This window comes from Trichogramma pretiosum, unplaced genomic scaffold (genome assembly GCF_000599845.2).
Source record: "Trichogramma pretiosum strain Unisexual culture from Peru unplaced genomic scaffold, Tpre_2.0 scaffold133, whole genome shotgun sequence".
Lineage (NCBI taxonomy): Eukaryota > Metazoa > Arthropoda > Insecta > Hymenoptera > Trichogrammatidae > Trichogramma > Trichogramma pretiosum.
Window position 1 is genome coordinate 58,893 of NW_019640809.1, and position 26,156 is coordinate 85,048.

General features: G+C 43.4%; 1 protein-coding gene across 1 annotated transcript; it reads right to left on the reverse strand.

Annotated features, from left to right (window-relative positions):
* Window positions 1–213: 213 nt before the first annotated feature.
* On the reverse strand, window positions 214–24,788 carry LOC106653668. Its single transcript, XM_023460962.1, has 10 exons — window positions 24,154–24,788; window positions 14,508–14,928; window positions 13,903–13,979; window positions 13,383–13,830; window positions 12,689–12,718; window positions 12,544–12,613; window positions 10,803–12,470; window positions 6,489–7,194; window positions 3,982–6,015; window positions 214–3,305 (listed from the first exon to the last, which is right to left on the reverse strand). The coding sequence occupies exons 2-10, from the start codon at window positions 14,582–14,584 to the stop codon at window positions 3,100–3,102; spliced, it is 5,316 nt and encodes a 1,771-aa protein (XP_023316730.1). The 5' UTR covers window positions 14,585–14,928; window positions 24,154–24,788; the 3' UTR covers window positions 214–3,099.
* Between the last annotated feature and the right edge of the window lie 1,368 nt (window positions 24,789–26,156).

Here is a 26,156-nt window from a genome sequence, read left to right on the forward strand (position 1 = left end):
AAGGTCCCAACAAATCATATCATATTTATTAATGTAATATTTATGATTCAATGAGCAAAAATTAAACGATTGAGATATGGACAAGAAACAAACCCACACATTTTTGATAATAATGACAATTTTTTTTATTATTATCCATTACATTTTTTCATTGATATTTTTTCAATCGTATTTTCTTTTAGTAATCCAAAATGTATACGTATCGTATACGGCGTTTAATAGTTTAACTTTTTTTTCTTCCCCTCGATCGTCGTTCGGATTTTTTTATTATTTTTCTTTTGGTGTTCCCTCTTAATAAAACAGTCAACTTACAATTATATCATATAATACGGAGTCAATTCTATTTTATTCGACAACAGCGAGCTGGTAAAGTTTTCTACTTGTTTTATACGCCGTCTCGGGCCATTTTTGGCATTTTTGGTGACTTGAAAGGTATATTAATCATAATGGAATCAAGAGAATTTAGATTTTTTTTCTTTCAGCACTGTTATTGTCGCCGATGGATTGGATCCTCGAGAATAAAGAGCCGAATTTAACAGATCGATTTGGAGTGAGCTTCAGAAATATAATTTTTATTATAAAAAAATGGAGCTGAAATGTTTTTTTATTCAAGTAGAAATGTTTATAGGTTTTGATCGCTTCCATCCGGATGACACGATGCCCGCCTATCCAGAGAAAAGTCCTGTACAACGAGTAGAGATCACTTTGCTTTTTTTTTAATTCACTTATGCATTTTGTCGAAATCAATTTGAATATTTACATATCACAATACGTTTAATTACAATAAAATTTAAAGATACAAAATTTCCAAGGATTCCAAAAGAAACGATTGACTATATAATTACGCGAAAGTCTTTCGTGTTTTTGGCATTCAATTAACATCTAGAATTGATATTAAAAAATTTACACAAAGGTGAGGTCGTCTCAATTTGCCGAATAAATTTTTTTTCTCTCCTTTACTCCTAATCTCAGTCAATATTATTGAATTGAATATCCTCGTTTTAATTATCATAGAAAAAAAGCTCGTGTTTGATTCATCTGCCGTGTCTACGTAATTCATTGCGATTTCAATTGCGTTTTCTCTTCGTTTTAAAATTAAAATTATACAAAAATCAGCGAATACAATAGATTGATTGTTCACTAGCGTTAAATATAGTATATAATTCTCTACGATTTTAACGATACTTATGCGTTCCTTTCTTTATCTATTACCTTATAATCCTCGCACTCCGTCATAATATATACTTCTTTTCTTTTTTGTTTGTAGTTATAGTCGACGCAAAAGTTCTTGAGATGCTTTTATTATTCGTGCAGCGATTGGAGGGATTTGTTACATATAACCATTTGCATTTACGGTTACTAAGTATTTCAATTTTTTTCTCAGTTAAATTTTTAAACTACTGCTTCTATCTATATTTTTTTTTAATTAGCTTCTTTGATTTTTAGAAAAAATTATCCATCACCTTTTATCATATCCTTCGTTCTCTTTTTCCTTCTCCGCTATACATGTATCACGAGCAAATGATAAAAGTTATGTGTTATCTTCTTTTTTTTTTTAACGGTTTAACTACCTGTTCGAAATTTGATGGTCGTGAAAATCTTTAGAGAACAATTGACATGCGTTTCATAAACTTTCCTAACGTGAAAACATTGATACCTTTTTTTCTGTCGTTACACGATATATCATCTAAAAACTTATACCTTTATTATTTTCGTTTTCAAACAAGCCCAACTCTATATAATATTCGCTCTTCAACTCTTTTTAGATTATATGAACTTTTCATTTTATTTTGACACTTTGCCATATTTTATTTGACTATCACACTCATGCTACTTTTTTGTTTACTTTGAATCGTAAGTATCATCCCTCAAGATGAAGGAAAAAAATTCTCGACGTGTTATAAAATACAAACGAACGGACATACGTATATATACTTTAATTCGAATAATTCGTAAGAAATTAGGCAGTTCGTAGTTTCTAAAGGACAGTTTATCAATAAATATCGACACGAATCATTTTTTGTGTTGTGCATTTTTGAGAGATGTGCTTCGAGAACGATCGTCTCTTAAATCGAAGTTTCTTTTTTTTTTTGTAATAAAAAAATGACGATTACTTATAATTACAAGCTTTTCTTCTTTTTCTTTATTTATTTTATTTTCTTTTTCAAGACTCTGCCCTGCGTCTTAAAAAATCGGTAAAAAATCGACGAAATAGAAATATACACAGACATAGTCGTACTTATATCGATAATGAAAAACTCAAATCGTCGTTGATCTTTCAATTAACGCGTCGTTCATATCCTCGAAAGAAAAGCCTTACTTTATACATTTTCCGTACGGAACTAAAACATTCGCACGTCTCTTCGTTACACAGTGATATATTTTTTAAATAATTTTATCTTCTATGTTCAACTATTACGTTAGACACACCCTCTGCGTCGTATAATGAGTATTTCATAAACACTTTCAACAACGACGAGTACAATGGATTAGTTGTTAGCTGCTTTTTTTTTATCGTTTTTATCGTTTTTCGTGACAAAAAAATTACACTATTCGTAATTTACACAACTCGTCATTTATATACATAATAGTAATAATAATAATAATAAATTAATTTTTATATATCATTTTTCTTTAATTATTATCGACGTCCGATGAGTTAGCGATCGTCGCTAATTGGCTATCACAATGATCAGTTTATTTTTTCTTTTTTTTTTCTTTAGTATGTGTCTGTGTGTACATCTCAGCCCTCGCTCGTGCACCACCTTTTTATTTTTCGTTTGTTCGTTCTCTATACAATAAATATTTCGGTATTATTCATCATATTTATAATTATACTCAGGGATAAAGACTTTTATTCTTCTGGATGCTGGGTTAAGAGATTATTCAAGACGATAGTATAGTATTTTTCAAGAGATAAAGAGTTGAAAGTTGTAAGGTAGGGTTTTTAGAGAAGGGGTTTGGAGGAGGTCGTTATATCATAGCGTCAACGAGGTACTTATATACTTTTTTTATAATAATAATATATCTGTATCATTATTAAATCGTCTTTTTCTTCTTCTTCTTCTTCTTCTTCTTCTTCTTCTTTTCTCTTCTCGTTTACTTGAAGTACTTGAGGCCCGTGACCAGGAGGAACTTCTCGATGAAGAGCTCGGAGTCGAGCACGGCGATGTGGGCCGCCCGGCCGATGAGCGCGTTGGCGGTGGGCGGCAGGGCGTGATGCACGTCGTAGCGCACCAGACTGACGCCCGGCGTCGACATGATCGGGTAAAGGATGTTGTGCACCATCTCGCGATAGGCCGAGCCTGCAACAAATTAAGGCGAGAATGAAACGACGAACTTTCTAAAATTGGCAACGTCGGACTTGTACTTGTACAATCATCTTTACTTTGCCACTTGCAGATTTTTAGATAACCGCAGACTCGCCATCTAGCAACGGAGGCTGCTATTAATTACGATTCAATTTCATACATTTTTTTAGCGATCGATGCTAAAACTGAATCGATTTCAAATCATTCATTTTCAATAGAAATATTTAATTTTGACCATAGAATTGGATATCATTGGTTTATTTTGACGTTAAAATTAATGCACAAGATTGCGTATTCATGGATACTTTGGGCATTTTTGAGTATGTCGATGTTCAACGAAGATTTTTTTTCAAAGTACACTGCATAAAAGCAGTATTGGTATCGATTGATTTATCAATGTGACTTGTATCTTCATAACGCAACGTAATACAAACAAAAATTGAACAAATATCCTTTTGAAAATTTTCCCACCTCTTCATTTTCCAAATATTTTTTTTGTACTCAACATTAATGATCAAAACTCAATGTTTATACCCGCGTTAAAAAAAAAAGTTTTAAGAACTTCTTAATTATGAGCCTCAGTGAGATGTTCTTAAAAAGATCTTAAAAAGATCTGTTTTTTTTACTCGGGTACCCACGAAGAAACTAATAAAAAAACTCCCGTACTCACCCTGCTCGGACGGATCTCGAACCGCGGCCTTGCACAGCTCGATCCTGGCCGAGTGCAGCGGCACGTATCTGTCCTGGGCGCTGCCGCAGAGCAGCACGTGCTTGAACCTCTGCAGATTGCTCCTCTGGCTCAGCCGAAACATGAACGAGCGTCGCACGTCCGTGGAGTCGCGCATCGCCAGCTGCAGCAGCGAGCCCGACTTCTTCCACTTCTGCATGAACCACATGCCCGCGTTCACCAGCCCCGAGGTGTTGTACAGGGTGCCCAGATGGGGTCCGCTCAGACTCAGGAAGGTGTGCAGGCGCGGCACGAGGCCGCGCAGCTGCGGTCGGGTCAGGGCGCTCCTGATGATGATGTTGCCGAGCGAGTGGCCGACGAAGCTCACCTTGGTGGGGGCGAGGCCGCCCGACTCGATGTGATGCAGTATCTCGGCCACGAGGCGATCCGTCATCGTGTCGAAGTCCGAGAACGTGTCGCCCTTGTTGGTCTCCGACATGAGAAAGTCGAGATGCTGGCCGGGCAGGCCGAGCTCCAGGTAGGTCTTGACGAGGCGCAGATCCGCGGCGTTGCCGTCGAGGCCGTGCACGCACACGATGAGGTGGCAGCCCTCGGGCGAGTACAGCCTGTACTCGTCGCTTATGTGAAAGTAGGGCAGCTGCGAGGCCAGCTGCCCGGCCGGCAGATCGCTGTACAGCTTGCCCGGGAAGCAGGTCTGACGCTTGAAGTCCTCCTTGTTCTTGTTGAAGTTGGCGTTGTCGCCGCTACCGCCATGATCCTGACCCGACTGTGGAAGCTGTTGCTGATTGTTCTGCTGGCTGCTCTGGAGGAGCTCCTTGCCCTCCTGATAGCAGTCGGAGCAGAGATCGTGGCGGCTGCCCTTGCCGTAGGGTATGCCGTCCGTGGCGACCCGCTGCTTGCTGCGCTGCGGCGAGCACGGAGCTGTCTTGGTCTGTTTGGGGCTGCCCCGTACCGACTTGTTGCTGCCGTTGACGTGGCCTTGAGGATGATGATGCTGCTGGTGCTGCTGTTGTTGTTGCTGGTGCACTTGATGCTGCTGTTGATGCTGTTGATATTGATGATGACGATGATGTTGATGATTCTGACGTTGATGAATCAGCATCTTTTGTTGCTGCTGCTGCTGTTGCTGCTGTTGTTTGACCGACTCGACCACGTGATAGAGCGGATTGTCGACGGTCATGGGTGGCATCATCATCCCCGCAGCCGCTGCGGCGGCGGCCATCATCGAGGGCGGCAGGGGCGACGGGTCGCGAAACGCCTCGGGCGGCGGCGGCTCGTCCATGAACATCCTCGGCGGAGGCAGTCGCACCAGCTCCTCGTACGTGGCGCTCGAATCGCCGCCACCGGCCGCCGGCGAGTCCGGGATTTTTTTCGCGCCCGACGTCGCCGTCGTCGTCGCCGTCGTCGTCGTCGGCTGTTGTTTGTCTCTTTGATGATGTTTATGCCTGTCGCGTTTCTTTTCCTTCTTTTCTTTCTTATGTCTCGGCGGGGGTTGTGGAGGTGCCGCTGGTTGCTGTTGCTGCTGCTGTTGCACGATCTTGGCCAGCTTCTGCCTCAGCTGCTCCGTGGACAATTTCGACGACGACGACGACGACGGCTGATGATGACGCCGACGACGATGATGATGCGGTTTGGGCCGTCGCTCGGAGCTCGAGTTGGTGTCCGCGTCGCCGCCGCTGCTCACCCAGCCGCTGCGCTCCGAGGTCAGATTGCTCGAGGACGACGACGACGACGACGACGAGCTGCTGTGACTACTGCCGCTGCCGCTGCTGCTGCTCTCCGCGGGACTGGTCGGCCTCGAGCTCGGCGGCGACAGTTTGGCCACCATAGCCGCTTGCTGCTGCTGCTGCTGAGATTCCTGGGCGATGCTGGGCATGCAGGGCATGGAGACGGCGCTGCGCGGCACGACTGTTTTATTCTTGGCCGTGGGTACGCTGGCGCAGCGGAGCCTCTTGCCGTCCGGAGTCAAGACTGGACCCGGTTGCTGCTGTCCTTGCTCCTGGTCCGATGGGTAAACTGCGGGAGAATCGAATATTTTTATTAAGCATGTTCGATTGATGAAAATATCGAGTAAATTCTTATGCTGGTTTATTATATGATCTTACAAGAAATCTTATGTAAGATCTCATGTTGGAATTTGCGTTACAACTTTTGTGAAGTACGTGTCACATTAGATCTTAAACAAAAATAAATGATTTTCTCAATTCAAGATCGTACGTAGGAAACTTTTACGTAGGTTCTAAGTTCTTATGAAAGATCTTACCCATATATTTAAGGCTTTTGAGTAGAGCCCCTTTTACATAATAATTTATAACGTCGATTATGGTATTTAAATCTTACATAAGATCATCTGTGAAATCTTACATAAGATCATCTGTGAAATCTTACTTAAGATCAAGTATAAGATCTTACGTAAGACCACGTGTAAGTATCATAAATAAGAACTTGCATAAGATTTTGCTTACAGAGGAATCTGCACTTTTGTATACCTGTAAAGGAATTGACGGACACCGGTGACATCAGCGCAGGACTGGACGAGTCCTGGTTCGGCGATTTCAGCGCGTCCACGGGCGACAACGGCTCCTTGCCGTTGTCCTTGTGGTGGTTGTTGTTGTTGTGCTCCGTTTCCAAAATGTGCCGACCACCGCCACCACCACCGAGTAACAAGGAATCTTGATAAGCAATGGGTGGCGGCGGATGATGACGACCACCGCTACCGCTACCTCCGGTCGACGAAGTCGTTGATTTTCTCTCCATCGTGGACACGGCCGAGCAGCAGCCGGAGTCGCCGCTCACCCTGATGCTCGGCGCCGCGGACTGCGGCCGACTGCTCTGCTTCGAGCGCGATGAATCACCGCCGCCGTAGAGCTTGGACAGGCCGTTCCTGAAGCTCGGCTCGTTGTAGATCGAGTCGTACGTCGAGTCCTTGTTATTGTTGTTGTGGTGCTGGTGCTGGTGATTGTTGTTGTTGCTGCTGCTGCTGCTACTGCTGTTCTTGTTGTTGTTATTGTTGTTGACGATCGAGTTGTGATTGCGACGCTGCTGCTGCTGATCGGAACGTTTTCGAGAGGGAGAGACTCGTGCTTTGCCGCCGCCGCCCCCGCTGTTGATGTCGTTGCGATGCTGCAGAAGACTCTCGCGACTTCGGCTGAGGTAATTGCGCGCGTCCTCGTACAGGTCGCTGTCGCGAGATCTCTGAAAGCGGAATAATTGATTTTTGTCAGTTGGATCAATTGGCGATTTTTGAAAGCGACGTCGAAGATATTTAGTGGATTTTAAATGACAATTTAACTAATTCCAAAAATTTAGATCAGTTTTCAATCACATTGTGTACGGTAAAACTATTTTAAATTTCTGTCACTAGATGGCGAGTACCTTGAAATCAGTCAATCTGCAAGTGACAAAGTCAAAATTTTGGTACAAATGAAAGCACGGTATTTGCACGTACAATAAATGGGATAATGTTTATCCTCGAGCTATTTCTCTTTTACGATTTAGATTTTTTTTATTTTTCTTTTTAGTAATTTAGATTTATAGCCTACTTTTGACAAGGAGAATTCATGTTCTAGTCAAATAACGTCAGTTGAGAAGTAATTATAGAATGCAATGCCAGTGTCGGATTAACAAAAGTGCTGCCCTACACCCACTGTTACTTTCCAGTCAGTTAAATCGAATTTTGAAAAATTGAAAAATTAATATCGAAGTATAATTAAAATAGGACTGTGAAAAGTACTACATAAATTAGAAGACTTAATTGTATAATTTAAACCAATAAGAGCTTTTTTACAATCTTTAAAAATTTGTATAAGTCTGGTTTCCACGTTGGTTTTTTCAATAAACTGATAATAAAAAATTATATAATAATGAAAAGTTATCGTTACTACCGATCAAGGCTCTCTTGGCAGAATAAATCAATGTCCGTCCGCAAACTTATCAAAATCTTTCAAAATGGCGTGTTTCGTCAATTGGATCACGCATCATTATCTCACGTTTCTAAAAAATTCGATAGTCAGCTAAACGCTCGTCCCATTCATAGTTCCAAATAAGACGTGCAAAAAAATTCTCGGCTGATCGTTGCATGAGTCAAAAAATGCGCAGAAAGTAGTAAATAGTTGTCGTGTACAGTTAAGAAATAAAGCATTAACCAGGATAATGAATGATGTATATTTAAAAAAAAATAAAATAAAAAATTATAAATATAGTAGAAACATAATATACGCATATTTACAATTGTCAATAAAAAAATTAACGTACGTCATTATTTCACCGATTGAATGCACGCCTTTCTCTTATGAGATAATAATATTAAGAGTATATGACTGCGATAAATTCGAGTTATTCAATATAGACAATACTTTATTCCTAATAAACTTAAAATCTCTTTACAATTATTCATTGTGAACCAGGTGTGAAATATCCAGTCTTTTAATTAAAAAATAATCAGAGAATTTTATGGATTCTTTTTTGGTGTTTGTACAAATTGCTTCGAGCTCCAAATTTCTTTTCGCACTTATCACATGCAAAATCTTTGCGACCTTCGTGAATCATCATTTGGTGAACGAGCAAATTATACTTTTGTCCAAATTTTTTCTCACATTTGTCACATGAGTAATCCTTGCGACCGTCGTGAACTACTTTTTGGTGGAAAAGCAAAGTCGGTTTTTGACCGAATTTCTTCTCGCACTTATCACACGCGTAATCTCTGCGACCTTCGTGAACTGTCTTTTGGTGCTTAAATAAATTCGATTTAATTCCAAATACCTTCCCGCAATTGTCGCATGAGTAATCTTTGCGACCTTCGTGAACTGTCTTTTGGTGGAGAAGCAAATAGTCTTTATATCCAAATTTCTTTACAAACTTATTGCATGCGTAATCTTTGCGACTATCGTGTACTGCCTCTTTATGGATGAGCAAAATTGATTTTCGTTGAAATTTTTTCTCGCATTTATCGCAAGTGTAATCTTTACGACCTTCGTGGACTGTTTTTTGGTGTTGGTTCAAACTGCTTCGATCTCCAAATTTCTTTTCACACCTGTCGCAGGGAAAGTCTTTCCGACCTTCATGGACTACTTTTTGGTGCCTTGTCAAATGACCTTTATCCCCGAATTTCTTTTCACATTTATCGCATACATAATCTTTGCGACCTTCGTGTACTATCCTTTGGTGATAAAGCAAACCAAATTTTCGCGTAAATTTTTTCCCACAATTGTCGCATGTAAAATCTCTGCGACTTTCATGTGTCATTTTTTGGTGTACTATCAAATTGCATCGAACCCCAAATTTCTTTTCGCATTTGTCACATGGGTAATTTTTTTGACCTTCGTGGATTGTCTTTTGATGCTTGGTCAAATCTGATTTTTGTCCAAATTTCTTCTCGCAGTTGTCACAAGCAAAGTCTCTGCGACCTTCGTGAACTACTTTTTGGTGGAAAAGCAAAGACGGTTTTTGACAGAATTTCTTCTCGCACTTATCACATGCAAAATCTCTGCGACCTTCGTGGATTTTATTTTTATGGAAGAACAAACTATTTTTATATGCAAATTTCTTTTCGCATTGGTCACATGGGTAATCTCTCCGACCTTCGTGGAATATTTTTTGATGCGCAAGTAAAGACCGTTTTTGTCCAAATTTCTTCCCGCAATTGTCGCATGAGTAATTTTGGAAGTCGTTGTGTACAGCCTTTAGATGGAAGAGCAATTGCGAGTTTTTTCTAAATTTCTCCTCGCATTTATTGCATGCATAATCTTTACGACCTTCGTGTATTCTTGGTGCTTAATTAAACTCGATTTGTATGCAAATTTCTGCTCACAAATGTCACATGCATAGTCCGTGCAACCTTCGTGGACTGTCTTTTGGTGTAAGAGCAAATTCCATTTGTATCCAAATTGTTTCTCACACTCATCACAAGCGAAATCTTTGCGACCGTTATGGACTCTCTTTACGTGTGTGAGTAACCTCTGCTTGCTTGCAAATCTCTTGGCGCACTTTTCACATAAGTAATCTTTGAAAACTTCATGGAATATTTTTTTGTGCTTGAGTAAAGTTGATTTATTTTCAAATTTTCTCTGGCATTTGTCACAAGTAAAATCTTCACGATCTTTATGTATTAATTTTTGATGCGTAAGCAAACTTGATTTTTTCACAAATTTCTTCTCACACTCGTCGCATGCGAAATCTTTGCCTCCTTTATGTTCTGATATTTGGTGTCTACTCAAATGACTCCGGAACTCAAATGTCTTCTCACACTTATCACAAGCGAAATTTTTTTGTTCATTGTGAAATGTATTTCGATGTGTTATCATGCTTGATTCTACTGTAAATTCCTCCTGACAAACATCACAAACGTGTTTTTTTTCGTCCGAAACAGCAATTTCATGTTCACCTGAATTATCTTGAGAGACAACTTCCTCTGATTTCTCCTCACTCTTATCCATTTTATTGTTTAAATTAAACGATGGATTTTTCTATATGTTGCCACGAAATATGAATAAGTAAAATCTATCTCTGGTTTTGTAGCTTGTTTCAGCCGGGAAGACAATATCCGAATTAATTTTGTCGTTACTATAAACACGATCAGTGTGTCGATAAGTCAAAATCGTTTATGATCATATTGTTTACAATTAAATTACCGGCTTATCTGTTTGTACATTCTCCTCACAAATTTCAATAAACTTCCAAAATCATCTTGGCCATTTCGAGTCAATAGATCCTTATACAATACATACAATAAATTATAAAAAAATTTAATCTCAAAATTCACCGCCCCTAAAATAATCAATACTATTACGAGTTACAATACTCACATCGTCCAAAATGCGATCGGTACTGCGCGGCCTCTTCAACTGATGCACCTCGTGCTTTCCATTGCCGTAAAAACCATCGCCGGCACACCTCTGCTGCTGCTGCTGCTGCCTCTGTGTCGATCTACCCAAAGTATTGTACTTTCTCGGTTGATCCAAATGTCCATTCCTCCCCACTTGCTGTTGCTGCTTATTAGCCCTGGCCTTGGTATAGCTCGCCCGATCCAGAGTATTCGTCCTCAGCGCTTCGGGCATATTCATCTGCTGCTTGTGCACGTACTGCTGCTGCTGCTGCTGCTGCTGACCGCGACGACGATGATTGGCGGCTATGGCCTCGTCGAAGAATCCGGCCTTGGCGTCGAAGCTCACCGGGCCGGCGATCTTGCGAATGTCGAGGCTGCCCACGTAGCCGGGCAGCTGCTCGTCGCCGTCCGGGAACATGGCGGCCAGCAGAGAGGTGATGGAGCGCGACTGTCCACCGTCGGGGCCGCGACTCAATTTGCGGCTGCCGTTGCAGTTGTTGCCGCCGCTGCTCGTGCCGTTGCTGCTGCCGCTGCTGCTGCTCTGGACGAGATGCTGGCTCGACTTGGCTCGGGGTAGGGTCGAACCGCCGCCGAAGCAACCGGTCGATCGTTTGCCGTGGCCGTTCTGCGCGAAGACGTTCTGGCAGCTCGACCTGTTGCTGTGATTCTGCTGCTTTTTGTTAGTCGGCATTGTGGCTACCCTCGACGCGGGTGACCTCGGCTGCTGCTGCTGCTGCTTTCCACTGTTACTGTGATTGGTCATACCCAGCATGTGAGTCGAGGCGCTCCTGGGCAGTCGTCGCTGCTGCTGCCTCGGCGAGTCGTAGCCACCTCCAGCGTCCTGCATCTGCATCATCGTGCCACTGCTGGGCGGCTGATGCGACGTCACCAGGTCCGGTCCCAGCTGGTCCAGCGACTTGCTGTGTCGCGCCGCCGCCGGCAGATTGTTCACGTAGTGATGATGACCGCCACCGGAGGACGTCAGCATCAACCTATCCGGATAGCCCAGGCTGCCGCTGCCATTGCCCTCGGAACGGGGCGACCAGATGCTCGACGCGCTGTTGCGATGCTCGCGTCTGGCCAGCTGGCTCGGATCGGCGTAGCGATCCTCGAAGATGAGCGGCAGCGTGGCGAGCTCGCCGTCGAGCTCGGCGCAGTGCACCGGCAGATTGGGCATGCTGGCCAGGTAGCGGGAGCGGCGGGCCGCCTCGCTCACCGCCTGATACGACTGATTGATGGCGTCGTAGCAGCCCGCCGCCGAGCTCCGCGGATTCTCGCACAGGAAGAAGCCCTCGGCGAAGCGACGCACGCGCAGCCGATGGTGGACGCGGCCGAGATGCTGATGGACGGCGTCGCGGCCCGAGAACGCCTCGAGGAAGTGCTCCCAGAGGACGATGTTCTGGGCGCAGAGCTGGGCTACGTCGGCCTCCTCGGGGTCGATCATGCGCGTGATCTCCTTGTGGGTGTTCTGGGCGAGCTCGAGGGCGCGCTGCTGCCACGAGGGCAGCAGGCGGGCCATGTCGGCCAGGTCGGTGAGGAGGGACTCGCGCGCGGCGAGGAGGAGACGGGTGACCTCTTGCTGGGCGAGCTTGGCCGTTTGCAGGCGCGAGGACGCCGAGCCGACGCAGCGGGTCGTCGCGGAGGAGTCCTGAAAAATCAAGAAACGAGCATTGTAAGTATTTGACTTTTTTTAATAGCGATGACGATGTGGGTGTACTTACGATGTTTTTGAATATATTTTCGTCGTTGAGCGATTTGCCCTGGGCTCGGCCGCGGCCGCTTCGTGGAGCGCTGTATCAACACGTCGAAACGATTATTTACTATACTTTATTTCATTTATTATTGGAAAATTAATTTGGTACGTACCAGCTTTGCACATAATGAAGAATACTCTTTCTGCGCGATGAAAAAGAAATAAAGAGAATAAGTTTTTGACGATTCGTGTCGACTGGTAAATATTTATATCAAATGGCAAAATCTCTCACACTCATGGATTGACAATTACTTCATTAGTACCAAAGATATTCGTAACGGGTTCTACAAATTAATTAGCATTTCCATTACGACATCGCTTTGCTTCCTAAATTTATTTATACCATTTTCAAAAGTTCGGAAGCAAAGTTAAGGACATTCAAAAGTACTCGTGCGAAAATACCCAGAATTACATCCGAGCGTGAGTGATCCAGTCGTTCTCTTGGATTTTTAAAGACTTATTACTCGTGAATATTATAGTACCGTTCAAGATCTTCACTTTGTTCGCAACTAGAGAGAAGTAGCTCTAAACGCTTTTGTAATATAAATTATAATAATGATAACAATAATAATGAGATTTGATAAAATACGAGGTATGCTCTACGTAATTTTGGAATGTTACATCGGATTTTAATGAGCTAAACTTCGTACAGTTGGGTATGAAATAACGAATTCTATACCGCTATGCTCTCCAAGTTTCAAAATTACATTTGAAAATCTAAAACTCGCCAAATTCCACTTTTGTTCGTTCGCACGAGTGAAATCTGAATTTTCGGGGCAAGTAACCCAAAGTCGTGAAAATACTTACTTGATGCTCGGCTGATGCAGCGCCACGAGGCAGCAATGAATCGTCATCGACACCGCCGCCAGATGAAAGTAATCGAACAGCACCGGCAGATGATAGTGCAGTCCCTTGGTCGGCACGAAGTTCAGCTCGAGGGCTCGCGACGACACGCACGCCATGCTCGTGGGCTGCTGGTGATGGTGTTGGTGCTGTTGATGATGATGCGACGACGACGACGACGACAACGACGACGAACCACCGGTCGTCGCCCCCGGACCACCCGGCGCGGGCTCGCCGAACCACAGCTCCACCGAGAGATGGAATCGCGCCCGGGCCAGCGCCTCCTCGATCTTGTGGCCGTGCACGAGCACGTGGGCCCGATAGAGCACCGACGTGCCGAGGGTCACCTCCTCGTTGCGGTAGAGTATCTGGAAGCGCTTCGAGGTGCCCGGGGCGTCGTGGTGGCTCGAGCCTGTACATGAAAAAAAAAATATGAAAAGAAGCGAGCTTTTGTGCGGGTAGAAAATAAATAGTAAATACTCACTGCCGCGCAGCTGATTGACCTCGACTTTGATGGGCAGCTTGGGCGAGACCCCGAGCGACGTTCTGATCTGATAGTACCTGCATTCGTGCGATATTTTAATAATAAATATATAAACATGAAATTCCGCTATTAATATATATACGTTCGCGCGAGCGATCGCGCTCGAGTTCACGCGCGTCAAAAGGCGTTATATATGTATAAAACACACTACTTTTTACTTATAATTGACGCGTTCGTTTAACGCCTCGCTGATTTTCACCTCGATATTATGCTCGAGGTGTACTACTAGGTACGGGTGAATTTTCAAACTTTACTTATTTTTTTTTTTTTATTCCGTACTCGAAGTTTATTTTACGTATATAGAACAGAAACTTCTAGCGGGAGTTTTCAAACTTGAGCTCGCTCGCGCGTACCTTGAATCTTAAAATATATAATATAATACGTGTGTGTGTGTGTGTTAGTGTGTGGGTGTGTGTGTGTGGGTGTGCTGTGTTTGCACGACCGCAGCAGCGCGTCGCGCGAATCGAGAGCGCAAAGGGGCTCGAGGCGATAGCACGAGAAGCGGAGGTAGTTTTTTTTTTGCCTTCTTTCCTTCCAAAACTTACCCGCGCTGAAAGAGATCGACATTGTAAAATTTACAGAGCTCGAGAGAGAACTCGAGCGTGGCTTGTAAGTCAGTCATCACGGCGACGACCCGCTGAGCGGCTGCTTCTGCTCATATCTCTGCTGCTGCTGCTCAAGCTCAAGCTCCTCCTCTACGTCTCCCATAAGAGAGCGATTATCGCGACGATGGTCGACGACGACGACGACGGGAACCTCGCCGCTGAGAAGCGCGTCGTCCTGGCGCGCGCGACGACGCTGACAACGACGACGACGATCGCAACCCGGATAACGACGCAGTAGTCGTTGCTGCTGTTGCAATAGTAGTAGTAGTGACGATGATGGGCGATCGTTGTCAGGCATTATATATATTTCGCTTGTCGATCCGCCTTTCGCACGCTTACGGATACTATCGCAATCCGTGATCTGAAAGAATAGAAAAAAAGAGCAACGATGAGGCAACGTTTGGATAAACGATTGCAACGATGATAATCGAGGAAAATATTTATTTGGAATTTCGGAAAATCGATGAGTTACCTAGAATTTCGTATTTTAATGAGGAAATGCAAAAGGAAGGAAGAGGAACACGACTATGTTTTTTTTTTTTACTTTGGCTCGAGTGTAAGTAGAGCATGACTGGACCATTACATTGATACCTGTCTACTCTCTCTTCGGCCTGGAAGAGTTTTCAGCACAGCTGCTACTGCTACTAGCGGAGAGAGAGAGAGAAAAAAAAATAGAAGAAAAATGATAGAAACGAGGGAAAAACGTCGCGACGACGATGATTATGGAGATATAGAGAGAGAGAGAGAGAAAGAGAAATAAAAGAAAAGAAGAAATGAGAGCAATTTAAAAGCTACAAAAAGCTAACAATGAGAAAGTACGAGCACGTGTGTGCACGTGAGTAAGTATATGAAAAAAAAAAAAAAAGAGAGAGAGAGAAGAAGAAAACACCCACATGTATACGTATATCGTACACGTACGTATAGACACACGGACACACTTGGGCAAAAGAAGCGGAAGGAGAAAAATTGCCGAGCTTTTGAAGAGAGAGAGAGAGGGAGGGAGAGGGCGCGAGAGAAAAACAATAAATGACGACGACGAGAGCCAGTTTTTCAGCTGCCGCACGTGTGTATATAGTGGTACATGATAGAGCACAATGACTCTTTCGCTGCGCCGTTGGTATCTGTATAGGTATATCTAGAGGAACGCGAAAAATTGCTTTTAACGATCTCTATAGTCTTCTTCTTCTTACTTGTGTGTGTGTGCATATAACTGCCGTATATCCAAAAGCGATAATACTCATCCTCTGTACCACCCCGCGTGTGTCTGTGTGTGTTGTTTTTTTTTGCGCCGCGAGAGAGATACAGAGACGTTAATTTTTGACGAGAGGACTCTCGCTCTTCACGTTCTCGAGCCGAGAGAAAGAGAGCAAAAAACAATAGGGATCGCGAGTGAAGTAGCTCCGAGCCGATACAAATCCGCCGCGCGTGTGTGTGTGCATGTGTATGCGCGCGATAGTAAATCTGTTTGCGAGGAATGTCGAACGCTTTTGTTCTAAGCGCGAAGCGGCGTATATACGAACCCCGCGGCAAGCAGAAGAGCATCGATGCTTTTTTTCGTTTATTCTTTTTTTTTGTCTTTATTTTTGTTTTATCGCGAAAAAATAAGTAGAAAATTAGCTGTTATTATACTCGCTCGTGCGGAAGATCTCTGCCTCTCGCGGCAGTAAAGTAAGAGCGTAAGGAGGGGTAATTTTCGTCTATTCAGCGAATGAATTGAGCCGCTCGTTATATATAGTATATAATACAAGAGACACATAAAGAGAGAGAGTGAGAGATACGGTCGAGGCGACGAAGTAGTATATGTATCTCGAGAGAGAGAGTATGAGATGACAGCGGATGATGTCAAGGGGCATCTTCACCCCGATTAGACTCGAGGGTATATATAGCCGTTAGAAAAAAAAAAAAAAAAAAGAAGATAGAGGAAGAAAGAGAGGGGAGGTGGAAAAAAAAAGACGAACGCGCGCGCGAACGAGCTGCCAAGTGAACGTCTTGGGTATGATGACGATAAAGAAGAAGAAGAAGAAAAAAGCGGCAGCCCGAGAGCGCGTGTGTTCCGGAGCTCGCGCGAGTGATGTACATTACTCTCTCTCTCTCTCTCTCTCTCTCGCACACACACACGCGCGCGGGCAAGCTTTGAATGAGGAAATGGGCTGAAATGCGCGCGAAAGCTCGCTTCTCGTAGGAGGTTGTTGACCTTCCGCGTTTTTGCGCGCGCGAGAGTAACTTTTTTAAATTTCTTTTTGCGCTTCTTCTTCTTCTTTTTCTTTTTGCTTCTTCGACAAACTCCACCGCCGTGTAAACATGTAATTTTTTATACTTTTCCAGCGGCAGCAACGATGGCCAAGTCGAGCGTGACGCGCGTCAATTTTTATTTTCATTTTTTTTATTTCATTTTTTACGAACGAGCGCGCGCACGTTCTCGTTGTTTATATATAGCCGATAATTATCGGCGCGCACGGGTTGATATGCAAATTTTTTATTATTTCGCGCGTGGTATACGGAATATAAAAAAAAAACAGGAATAACGATCGTGCGGCACGACGCGAGCGTTAATCGATAATTGGCCCATTGTAAACGCGTTAAAATGTATACGATTTATCATTATATCGCGTTATTTTTTTTTTTTTTACGCGCCTCGAGTGATAAAAAAAAGCAAAAACACGACGTATAAAGAGGAAATCAATTTCGCGCCGCGCGCTTTTTATGAAACAATTTTGCATGTATACACGCCACCTGTGCTGCTGCTGCTATTGACGGCTGCTCGAGAATCACTCGAAGCACGATACGTACGTACAAAATATTCAATTCCGTACGTACAAATTTGTTACATACGTATCTATATATACACGAGTCCGAGTCTCGCGCTACGCATTCGCGATCGATTTGCACCGCCGCTCGGCAGTCGCGGTACAGTACTATCTCTGTTTCTGCTTCACCCCTTTTCTCGCGTCGTGTATGTGTATACAACATACATGTGCGGGGGCGGCGAATGCCCATAACGCCATACACGCCGTATGAGATAATATAGAGACGCGTACATACTTCGTCCCTGTGTGTGTTTGTGTATACGCGCTCAGGAAAAGGGAGCTTCCGTGCACGGGGGGGAAAAAAAAGTATAGAGAAGAAAAACGAGTAAAATGAATAAAAGCTCGCCGATATATAGTACGCAGAGCGCGATACATAAAGTAGCTCCGCCGGGCACGTACGGTACACACACGCGCGTTATGATTTTACGCGTCTAAACGCGCGTTCGAACGACGGCACAAAAGGGTTGGGTTTGTCCTTTTCTTTGTACGCTGTACGTGTACACAGTAGGTACATATGGCCGATTCTCTGTGAAATCGATTGGTCAAAAAAATTTTTTTTCTGCAAATATGAAAAACTTGTTGTATTTGATGTCAGAAATGTCCCCAAATTTTATTAGAATTTTTGGGGCCTTCTATGACACTTTTTCAGAGGCCCAAAGTTGGCCATTTTAGGGTTTTTTTGAAATTCATGAAAAATCACAAATATTAAAATAATTCCTGGATTAAAGTAGAATGATTCAAAAGTAAAAGTGCCCAGCAACTTTTTTGTTGGAAATTGTCCAAATTTTCAGAAAAAAAATATGCCAAAGTGATTGGAGCCACCTAAATACATAATAGTGGGAAAACATAAAAAAAAAACATAAAACAAGAAATCTACTCGAGTTCGAACCGGACTTTCATTTCCTAAACTATGTAAAAAGCTTCCCAAAGATGTCAACTAATGCCTGATAAAGTTTTGTAATGGGTCTTAAAGTTTAACGCAATGTAGACAACAATGTGTGGCGAAAAACATGCAAAAAAGGCCTGAAAATGGCTGTTTTTGGTGATTTTAGGCATTTTGGGCCTATTTTTGACCTTTTTTGCATGTTTTTCGCCACACATTGTTGTCTACATTGCGTTAAACTTTAAGACCCATTACAAAACTTTATCAGGCATTAGTTGACATCTTTGGGAAGCTTTTTACATAGTTTAGGAAATGAAAGTCCGGTTCGAACTCGAGTAGATTTCTTGTTTTATGTTTTTTTTGCAGTTTTTTTGCTTTACATTTACCTAGATTGTTCCAATCACTTTGGCATATTTTTTTTCTGAAAATTTGGACAATTTCCAACAAAAAAGTTGCTGGGCACTTTTACTTTTGAATCATTCTACTTTAATCCAGGAATTATTTTAATATTTGTGATTTTTCATGAATTTCAAAAAAACCCTAAAATGGCCAACTTTGGGCCTCTGAAAAAGTGTCATAGAAGGCCCCAAAAATTCTAATAAAATTTGGGGACATTTCTGACATCAAATACAACAAGTTTTTCATATTTGCAGAAAAAAAATTTTTTTGACCAATCGATTTCACAGAGAATCGGCCATATATATAGCTGCGCCTGGCCGAAGCCGAACGAGGGATAGGGCGCGCGCGGACAAACACGAATTTATGGCGCGGTGTGTCGACGGCAGCAGTACAGTAGTGTAACGAAAATCAACGAGCAAAAAGGCTTACATACGTATACACCTACGTATGTATATATTAATGTTGCAGCAGCAGCAGCAGTAGCAGCTACTTCCTGATATAAATTCGTTTTTTATGCTCGCGTATATACTATATAGCAGCGGGGTAAAAGTTCAGACGTCTAGACGCCGCTGTAATATAACGCTTTGGACGATGCTCCGTGCACACACACACACACACACACACACACACACAAGCTCGCAGGTTTTTTCGCCTACTATACTTCTCGTCCTTACTTCGATCTTTTTTTTTTTTTAGTAGTAGTAGTAGTTGGTGTTGCAGACACCGGGTGTGCAAGACTTCGAGCCGTGGCCCCCGCTATATAGAGTTTGGGCTATAAAGTGAGATTATCCAGTGGTGATTGGTTCTTTTCACGGCTGCGAGCGAGCCTCTCGACGTAGTACCTCGAGAGGGAAGAATAAAAAGAAAATAAAAAAAAAAAGACCACGTCGACGTAGAAGGTAATCGCTGCAGACGGCGAAGCGAAGTGACATTTTCGAACGATGTATAACGACGTATAGGCTTGGTCGATCGAACTTTACGTAAGCCTCGAGCCGAACGAAAGACGACGAGCTTTTTTTTTTGCTCTAGCTCCGATCTGGCTCGTGAGCGAGAAGTATATCGATCGCACATATCGCTGATCGATATGCGCCGTATTCGCATAAAATGATTCTTGATTCGAGCGTAACGGCAGCAGCAGCAATGCCAATTTTTTGGTATAGCCACGTTACGATACACACATACACGTACATTTGTGCTTTTTTTCGTGCATATATATGAATAAGCGCAAAACGATATTCGATACGGGAGAGAGAAAAAAAAGCGGCCCGAACGAGCAAGAGATCTCGTGTGTATAGTTGTTGGAGTACGATGACCCCTCCAGCGAGAGCTAGCCCCCGGAGTCATATTTCGAATTCCCTCGCTTTTGTTGTTGTTGTTCGTTCGCAATACACACACCACCAACAACAACACAATAGAATATATATATACACGCGGAATATTTATTCCGCCGCAAAACACGACGGATACGATATACATATTTAATAATCCACGCAAGTTGGCCTTTCGAGGAAAAAAATATATGTATACGATGAAAAGAAAATTAAAAAAAAAACAAAGAAGAAACAAAGCATAACGGAGTCATGCGCGCACATATATCACTGAATATATAAATATCGCAAGCTCGAAGCGAGCGAAGCCAACGGTGCGACTCGGGCGGAGCTGGCTCTACTTTTCGTGCACTGCACCCGGTATTATTATATATGTACACGGCGTGTGGCACGATGACGAATATAGAAGACAGAGGGAGAGAGAGCTTAATACCTGATTTAAAGAGGTGTGCCACTGCTGCTGCGTCCACTGACCTATTACGGCACGTGTGACGTGCGCAAAGTCGCACACACAAGTATAGAGAGAGATTTTCATCTCTCTGTATATAAAAGCTCTCGTTCGAAATAATAATGTACGTGTTCGCGTATCTATATATGTGTTTATATACACGTTACTTCATCGGACGGCAAAATCGACGGATGAATTTTTTAAAGGGCTCGGGCGCGTGTAATTTTGCAGAAGCGCGCGCGCGAGTACGTAATCAATCGAGCTTGATGTTGTACATCGCGTATGCAAACTGCCGCAAAGTGCATACACGTACAGCCGTGCACCTCTTCGATTTTTTTTTTTTTCATTTTTTTATCATCGACGTATTATACTTTTCCTCCTGTGTAGCTGTGGCAGTCGTCGCCTTCTTCCTCGATGCGTTTTTTTTTTTACCCTCCGGGGAAACGATCGATAAATAGACGAGTATACGTCGATGTATGAATATCGTATCGGCCGTAGCCGTGCCCGTGACAATACGATGAAGATACAGGCTCGACGAGACAGCTCCTGTTCAATGTAATAACATTTGCCGAGTCGATGCTTCTTTCTTTTTATTTATTTATTTATTTTTTTTTTAATTTCTTTTTAAGCGTCGTTGTCGTTGTCGTCGCGTCTTAACGCGTACTGCTGCACTCGACGTCAAGAGAGAACTTATATAATAACGCCCGTCCCCGTAAAAAAAGGTCAAAACAAAACAACAACAGCGGCGACGAAAAGTTTTTTAACGTCGTTGACCGAACGCGAGACGATGATAACCGGGGGTACACAGCAGCTGCATCGGACACCCGCGCGCGAGGCTGTATAGATATGACGGGTGGAGGAGAGAGAGGTCGAATTTTTTTTTTCCTCACTCTCGGGTAAGCTTTCTTTCTTTTTTTTCGACCTGTGTACACTTTAATCTTGAGCACGGAGGATATTAAAGACCCTCTCTCCCTCTCTTCTTCGAGAGTAGCATCTAGGGCTTAATCCTCCTTCTGCTCGTTCGTTTTTTGTTGGTTGTTTTTTTTCTTCTTCATTTTGGTAATCTCGAAACTACGGAAGTAACGAGCGCGAATGCGCTTTTTTCAAAAGAAAAATAAGCTCGAAAAAGGAAGAAGAAATAGAAAATAAAAATTAATTATGAAAACCTTTCCAACCGAGACGATGCACATACATACACGAATCGAGGCATTTTACGATCCAACTCGGGCTCTCTCTCTCTCTCTCCTCTTTACCTATTTCCCAAATGGCAAAGAATCGTAAAAGACTCTCGAATTGCTCTGGCCCCCACGAGTGTATACACGAGTAAGTACTTTAAATTTATTTTTTTATTTATTTATCTTCGCCGGTGGTACTTTTCCAGATGCACACGAGAGACTACATATATATAGTCAAGAGGTTACACCGGGTCGTAACTATATTAATAAGAAAAATTTCGGTAAATCACGATTCGACCATATAAAGTATAAAGACGATTTATTTCATCGCGCGCTCCAGAACGAGAGAGAGAGAGCGAAATATACATCATTTACACGGGGCAACGGGAAGGAAAGGGGAAAAATGAAAATAATAATAATTCGCGGGAGTAAAATTTATGTCTACCTCCGTGTGTGTATGTATTAAAGCTCTCTCGCGCCTGTCTTTATGTCGCCACCGCCGCCGCCGCCGCCACTGCTCGCGAATATTGGAAAGCAATGAAAAATACCCGTGTTATACCCGTATACAAGCTATAGGATATGATATTGTGCATCGTGCAAGCTCGCAAGCTCCGCGCGCTATATAATACAACAGCGACTATCTATCTCCTTTTCTCTCGTTGATAATTTTTCCCTTCTTCTTCTTCTTCTTCTTCTTCTACTTCTATTTTTTTTATCTATCGTATTCTCTCTCTCTCTCTCTCTCTCTATGTGTTGTACGCGTTCGAGCTCTCGGTGTAATATAGCTCTAGGATACGCGTATCTCTCTCCGTTATAAATGATACTGATATTTTATTCTTATATACCCGCAGTTGAAAATGGCAATTGCTACTGAATACACATATACACACACACACACAAACATACAACAACAACAAAAAAGCAGAAAACAGAAAAGGAAAAAAAAACTCGCTCGCGAGAGCTATTTGTATATTTGTGTGTGTGTGTGCGCGCTGCAGCACTGCCTCCCATCAGGTATAAATACGTACGTACTCTTGACTTTTTGTACATAAAAATTGCTCGCAGGTACACGAATGAATAAAAAAAAAAGTATAGAGAGAGAGAAAAAAGGGTAAAATTGCTCTCGCTGCCGCGTTTTTAATATCAAGTGCTCCGCGAGCTTGCGGCGGCCTTCGATTATAATATACACACACACCGCGAGCTAGCTACATATATGCATGTATGTGTGTAAGTGTAAGCCATCGTCGTCGTTGCTGTGTTACTGCAAGCTACGTATGCACTATTCGCAAACGACGAGAGGCAGAGAGAGCGGCGCAATCGACACACAATCTCTCCAACGTATCTCTCTCTCACTCCAGTATATGTATGTCAATGTGCAATGGTCGATCATCAATGCCAATGTCTATCGCTACTCGAGGGTACGTATCGGCATGTACGTATACGATGTATATAAAAGTATATATAATCAATTAATCTCGTTTCGCTTCGTACACTGCAGGCAGCTGCAGCGCATCAACCACGAGAGAGAGAGAAAGCTCGAGCCACAAGTATACATATAAGCATGAAAAAAGCTCGAGGAACTCTTGCGAAAATTTGCTTCGCGGCTCTCGCACACGTATATACATGTATAATAATACCTTTATGTACCAGCGCGACACGAGACGATCTCTCTCTCTCTTATACTGGCTCTGCATGCACACACATTAGTGTAAAATATCTATGTGTGTGTGTGCGAGCGTTCGTACCTCTCTACGCATGTGTGCGTGGTGACCTACTATCCGCAAGCTCACTCTCTCTCTCGCGCGCGCCTCTCTCCGTCGCACACATACAGCGTTGCAGCAGCAGTCACGGGCTATGCCGTACTATATACATACGTACGAAAAAGAGAGAGAGAGAAAAAAAACTCTAGCGCGAGAGACAGAGAGAGAGAGAGCTTAAAGAGCCTGACGACGACGACGGTCAGGAGAGCTTTTGCTGCAGGCTCTGTGTGCAGGTTCACCAACGGTAGCGAGTATAGAGCTTGTATAAACAAAGACAATGCACAATCTTGACCTTTTCGTCAGCAGTAACACAGTAGTAGCAGTACTGCTGCTGTATATATAGCGGCGAGCCGTTCGCCGCCGCCGACGTCAACGACGACGACGACGACGACGACGAAGGGTAAAAACGCGAGAGGGAGGTGAAATAAAGAAAAAAAAAAAGGAAACATAACGCACGTATACACAGGAGCTTGCACACGCACATGTACACGTATATACTCGTCGTTGTAAGGAAGTGTGCTGCTGCTGCTGCTGGATGCACACACGAAGGAGAGAAGGATTTTATTTTACGCGCGACCTACACGATGATCGTCGTCATCGTTGTCGCGTAGTCGTTGCGAGAGCTTTGGATAGCTTTCTTCTTCTTTTTTTTTGTTATTCTTTTTTACACCTATGACGTCTTTCGAGAATCGTATGTAGCAGAGAGGATTGCGGACTGCACGGAGAGAGATACGAGGGAAAGAGAGAGATCGGAAGGAGAAGGAATGTACAAATGCATGTACTTACTCTCCATATCCTTTGGCGTGGCGTTCATTTTTTATTTACTCCGATTTTCGCTCGTTACTTTGTCGTCGTTGACTCGCTCCTTCGAAAATCTCACTTTTATCCAAATATTTCTTTTTTTCCAATGCTCGGTCAACGAACGAGCTCTTCCTTCACCTCGAATATTAATCACTCACCTCTTCCGAACCAAACCTTCACGCGGAGCACGAAATCACTCGAGCACAATGACACTATCTGCATCGCTGCGTGATCGTGTGTGCAGCACACCGACGACGAATCTTGTCGCACACGTGTGTGGACCGACGAATGATGTAAATTTTTTCTCTACCTCCTTTCTTAAATTATATTATACATTAAATTAATTGTAATATTTTCGAAAACAAACTTAACGATTACGCACGGGTCGATCGCTGCACTATAGCCACTGTATCATCCTTACATGATAATAACGATCGATGGAGTCATTAAATACGATTTACTATACACAAATTAGAAATGTACGTGTGCAGCACGTCCACGCGTTCAAAGACTCGGTTTCCTTTTCTTTCTCTTTTTATTCTTTCGCGCGCGCCAGGCGCTTATATTATACACACTACGATATATACCGTAGGATACAAGAGCGCGTGTGCTTCGCGCGAGGCAGCAGCAATGCCACTGGCTTTACTATACTATCCCTATATTACTATAAACTTTCTACTACTTCTGCTGCTGGCTGGCTGGCTACTGCGTGCGCGCACACATTTACACACATACACAAGCAAGTGTGTGTGCTGCAGCGGTGGCGGTGCAGCAGCAGCAGCGGCCGGGTCGCATTCTAGCTCTCTCGCTCTCTCGCGTACGATACCAACGCGCATACATACACTCGCACACGATAAAAGCTCCCCCCCAGCAGTAGTATAGTCGCATGCAGTACACTACTACACGGACACACAAGTAACTTGGAGGGTGTGCAGCGCCTATATACTTTCTCTCTCTCTCTCTCTTGCTCTCGCTCTTATATACCCATCTCCTGCGCAAGCCCGCGAGGCAGTCGCACACGACTCTCTGTGTATAGTAGTAGTGTGTACCACGCCCCTGGTATGCGCGGCGGCCCCTGAGTCTTCCATATGTATATGTATATAATGTCCTTTTCTCTCTCTCAGGATATAGCATGCGTGTGTGCGTGTGACAATATTATTGAGACTGGAATTCTGATTGACGATTTTCGCGGACCCAATGGATATCGTAGCTTGCTTTTCGTTCGAACCGTATTTCCGATTTGTCGCGAATATAATTTCACCCCCCCCCCCCCCCCNCCCCCCCCTCCGAAGCTACTACTCCCCTCGTAGTTATTTATTCGTCGATTTGTCGATGTACACAGTTAAGCCGAACGGAAGATCATCGTTCGATGACGATGAGAGAGGGTGCGTATATCTCGCATCGTTATAATATACACCTCGATGATGTACGGTACATAAGAAACGGGAGGAAGTAGGAAATAGCGAGAAAGTAGGTGTGTGCGTGCGTGTAGTTATTATACTACATGTGTGTGCGCACAGGGGGGAGAATGAAAAATATACACCTGACCCTCGTCTCGTCGTCGTCGACGCAACCCTTTACCCTTGAATTTACGACCGTGTACTCTTTCTCTCGCTCTCTCTCATCTCATCTCAACCCCTTTTTCTCTCTCTCGTGCGCACTTTCTTCCCTGTTCCCGTATTTCTTTTTTTTTTTCATGTCGAATGCATGTAAGAGAGCGAGAGCAGCAGCTCGCACCCGCGCGCGTATTCAATCTTTTTTCCCTTTTCTTTCTTTTTTTTCTGTTTCGTTTTGTATTTTTTATACGTACGCCGCGCTTCCTTCTTCTTGTCTTAGAGCTAGCTTAACCACCACCAGCCCAGCCCCTTTAAAAAAAAGAAAAGAAGCTAAAAGACACGACGGCACAATTGCGTGTGTGTGCAGCCGTGGGTATTACGTTATTATGTATACATACATCCTGACACGACGTCCGACTGCAGACTGACGTC

Bases quoted from the DNA above. Each gene is read 5' to 3' on its own strand.
- LOC106653668 (XM_023460962.1), bottom strand. From the start codon at position 14,584: ATGACTGACTTACAAGCCACGCTCGAGTTCTCTCTCGAGCTCTGTAAA. The intron at 13,980-14,507 runs GTAAGTTTTGGA...GCACGAATGCAG, and splicing joins GTCGATCTCTTTCAGCGCGG to GTACTATCAGATCAGAACGT. The intron at 12,471-12,543 runs GTAAGTACACCC...TTGATTTTTCAG, and splicing joins AAAATATATTCAAAAACATC to GACTCCTCCGCGACGACCCG.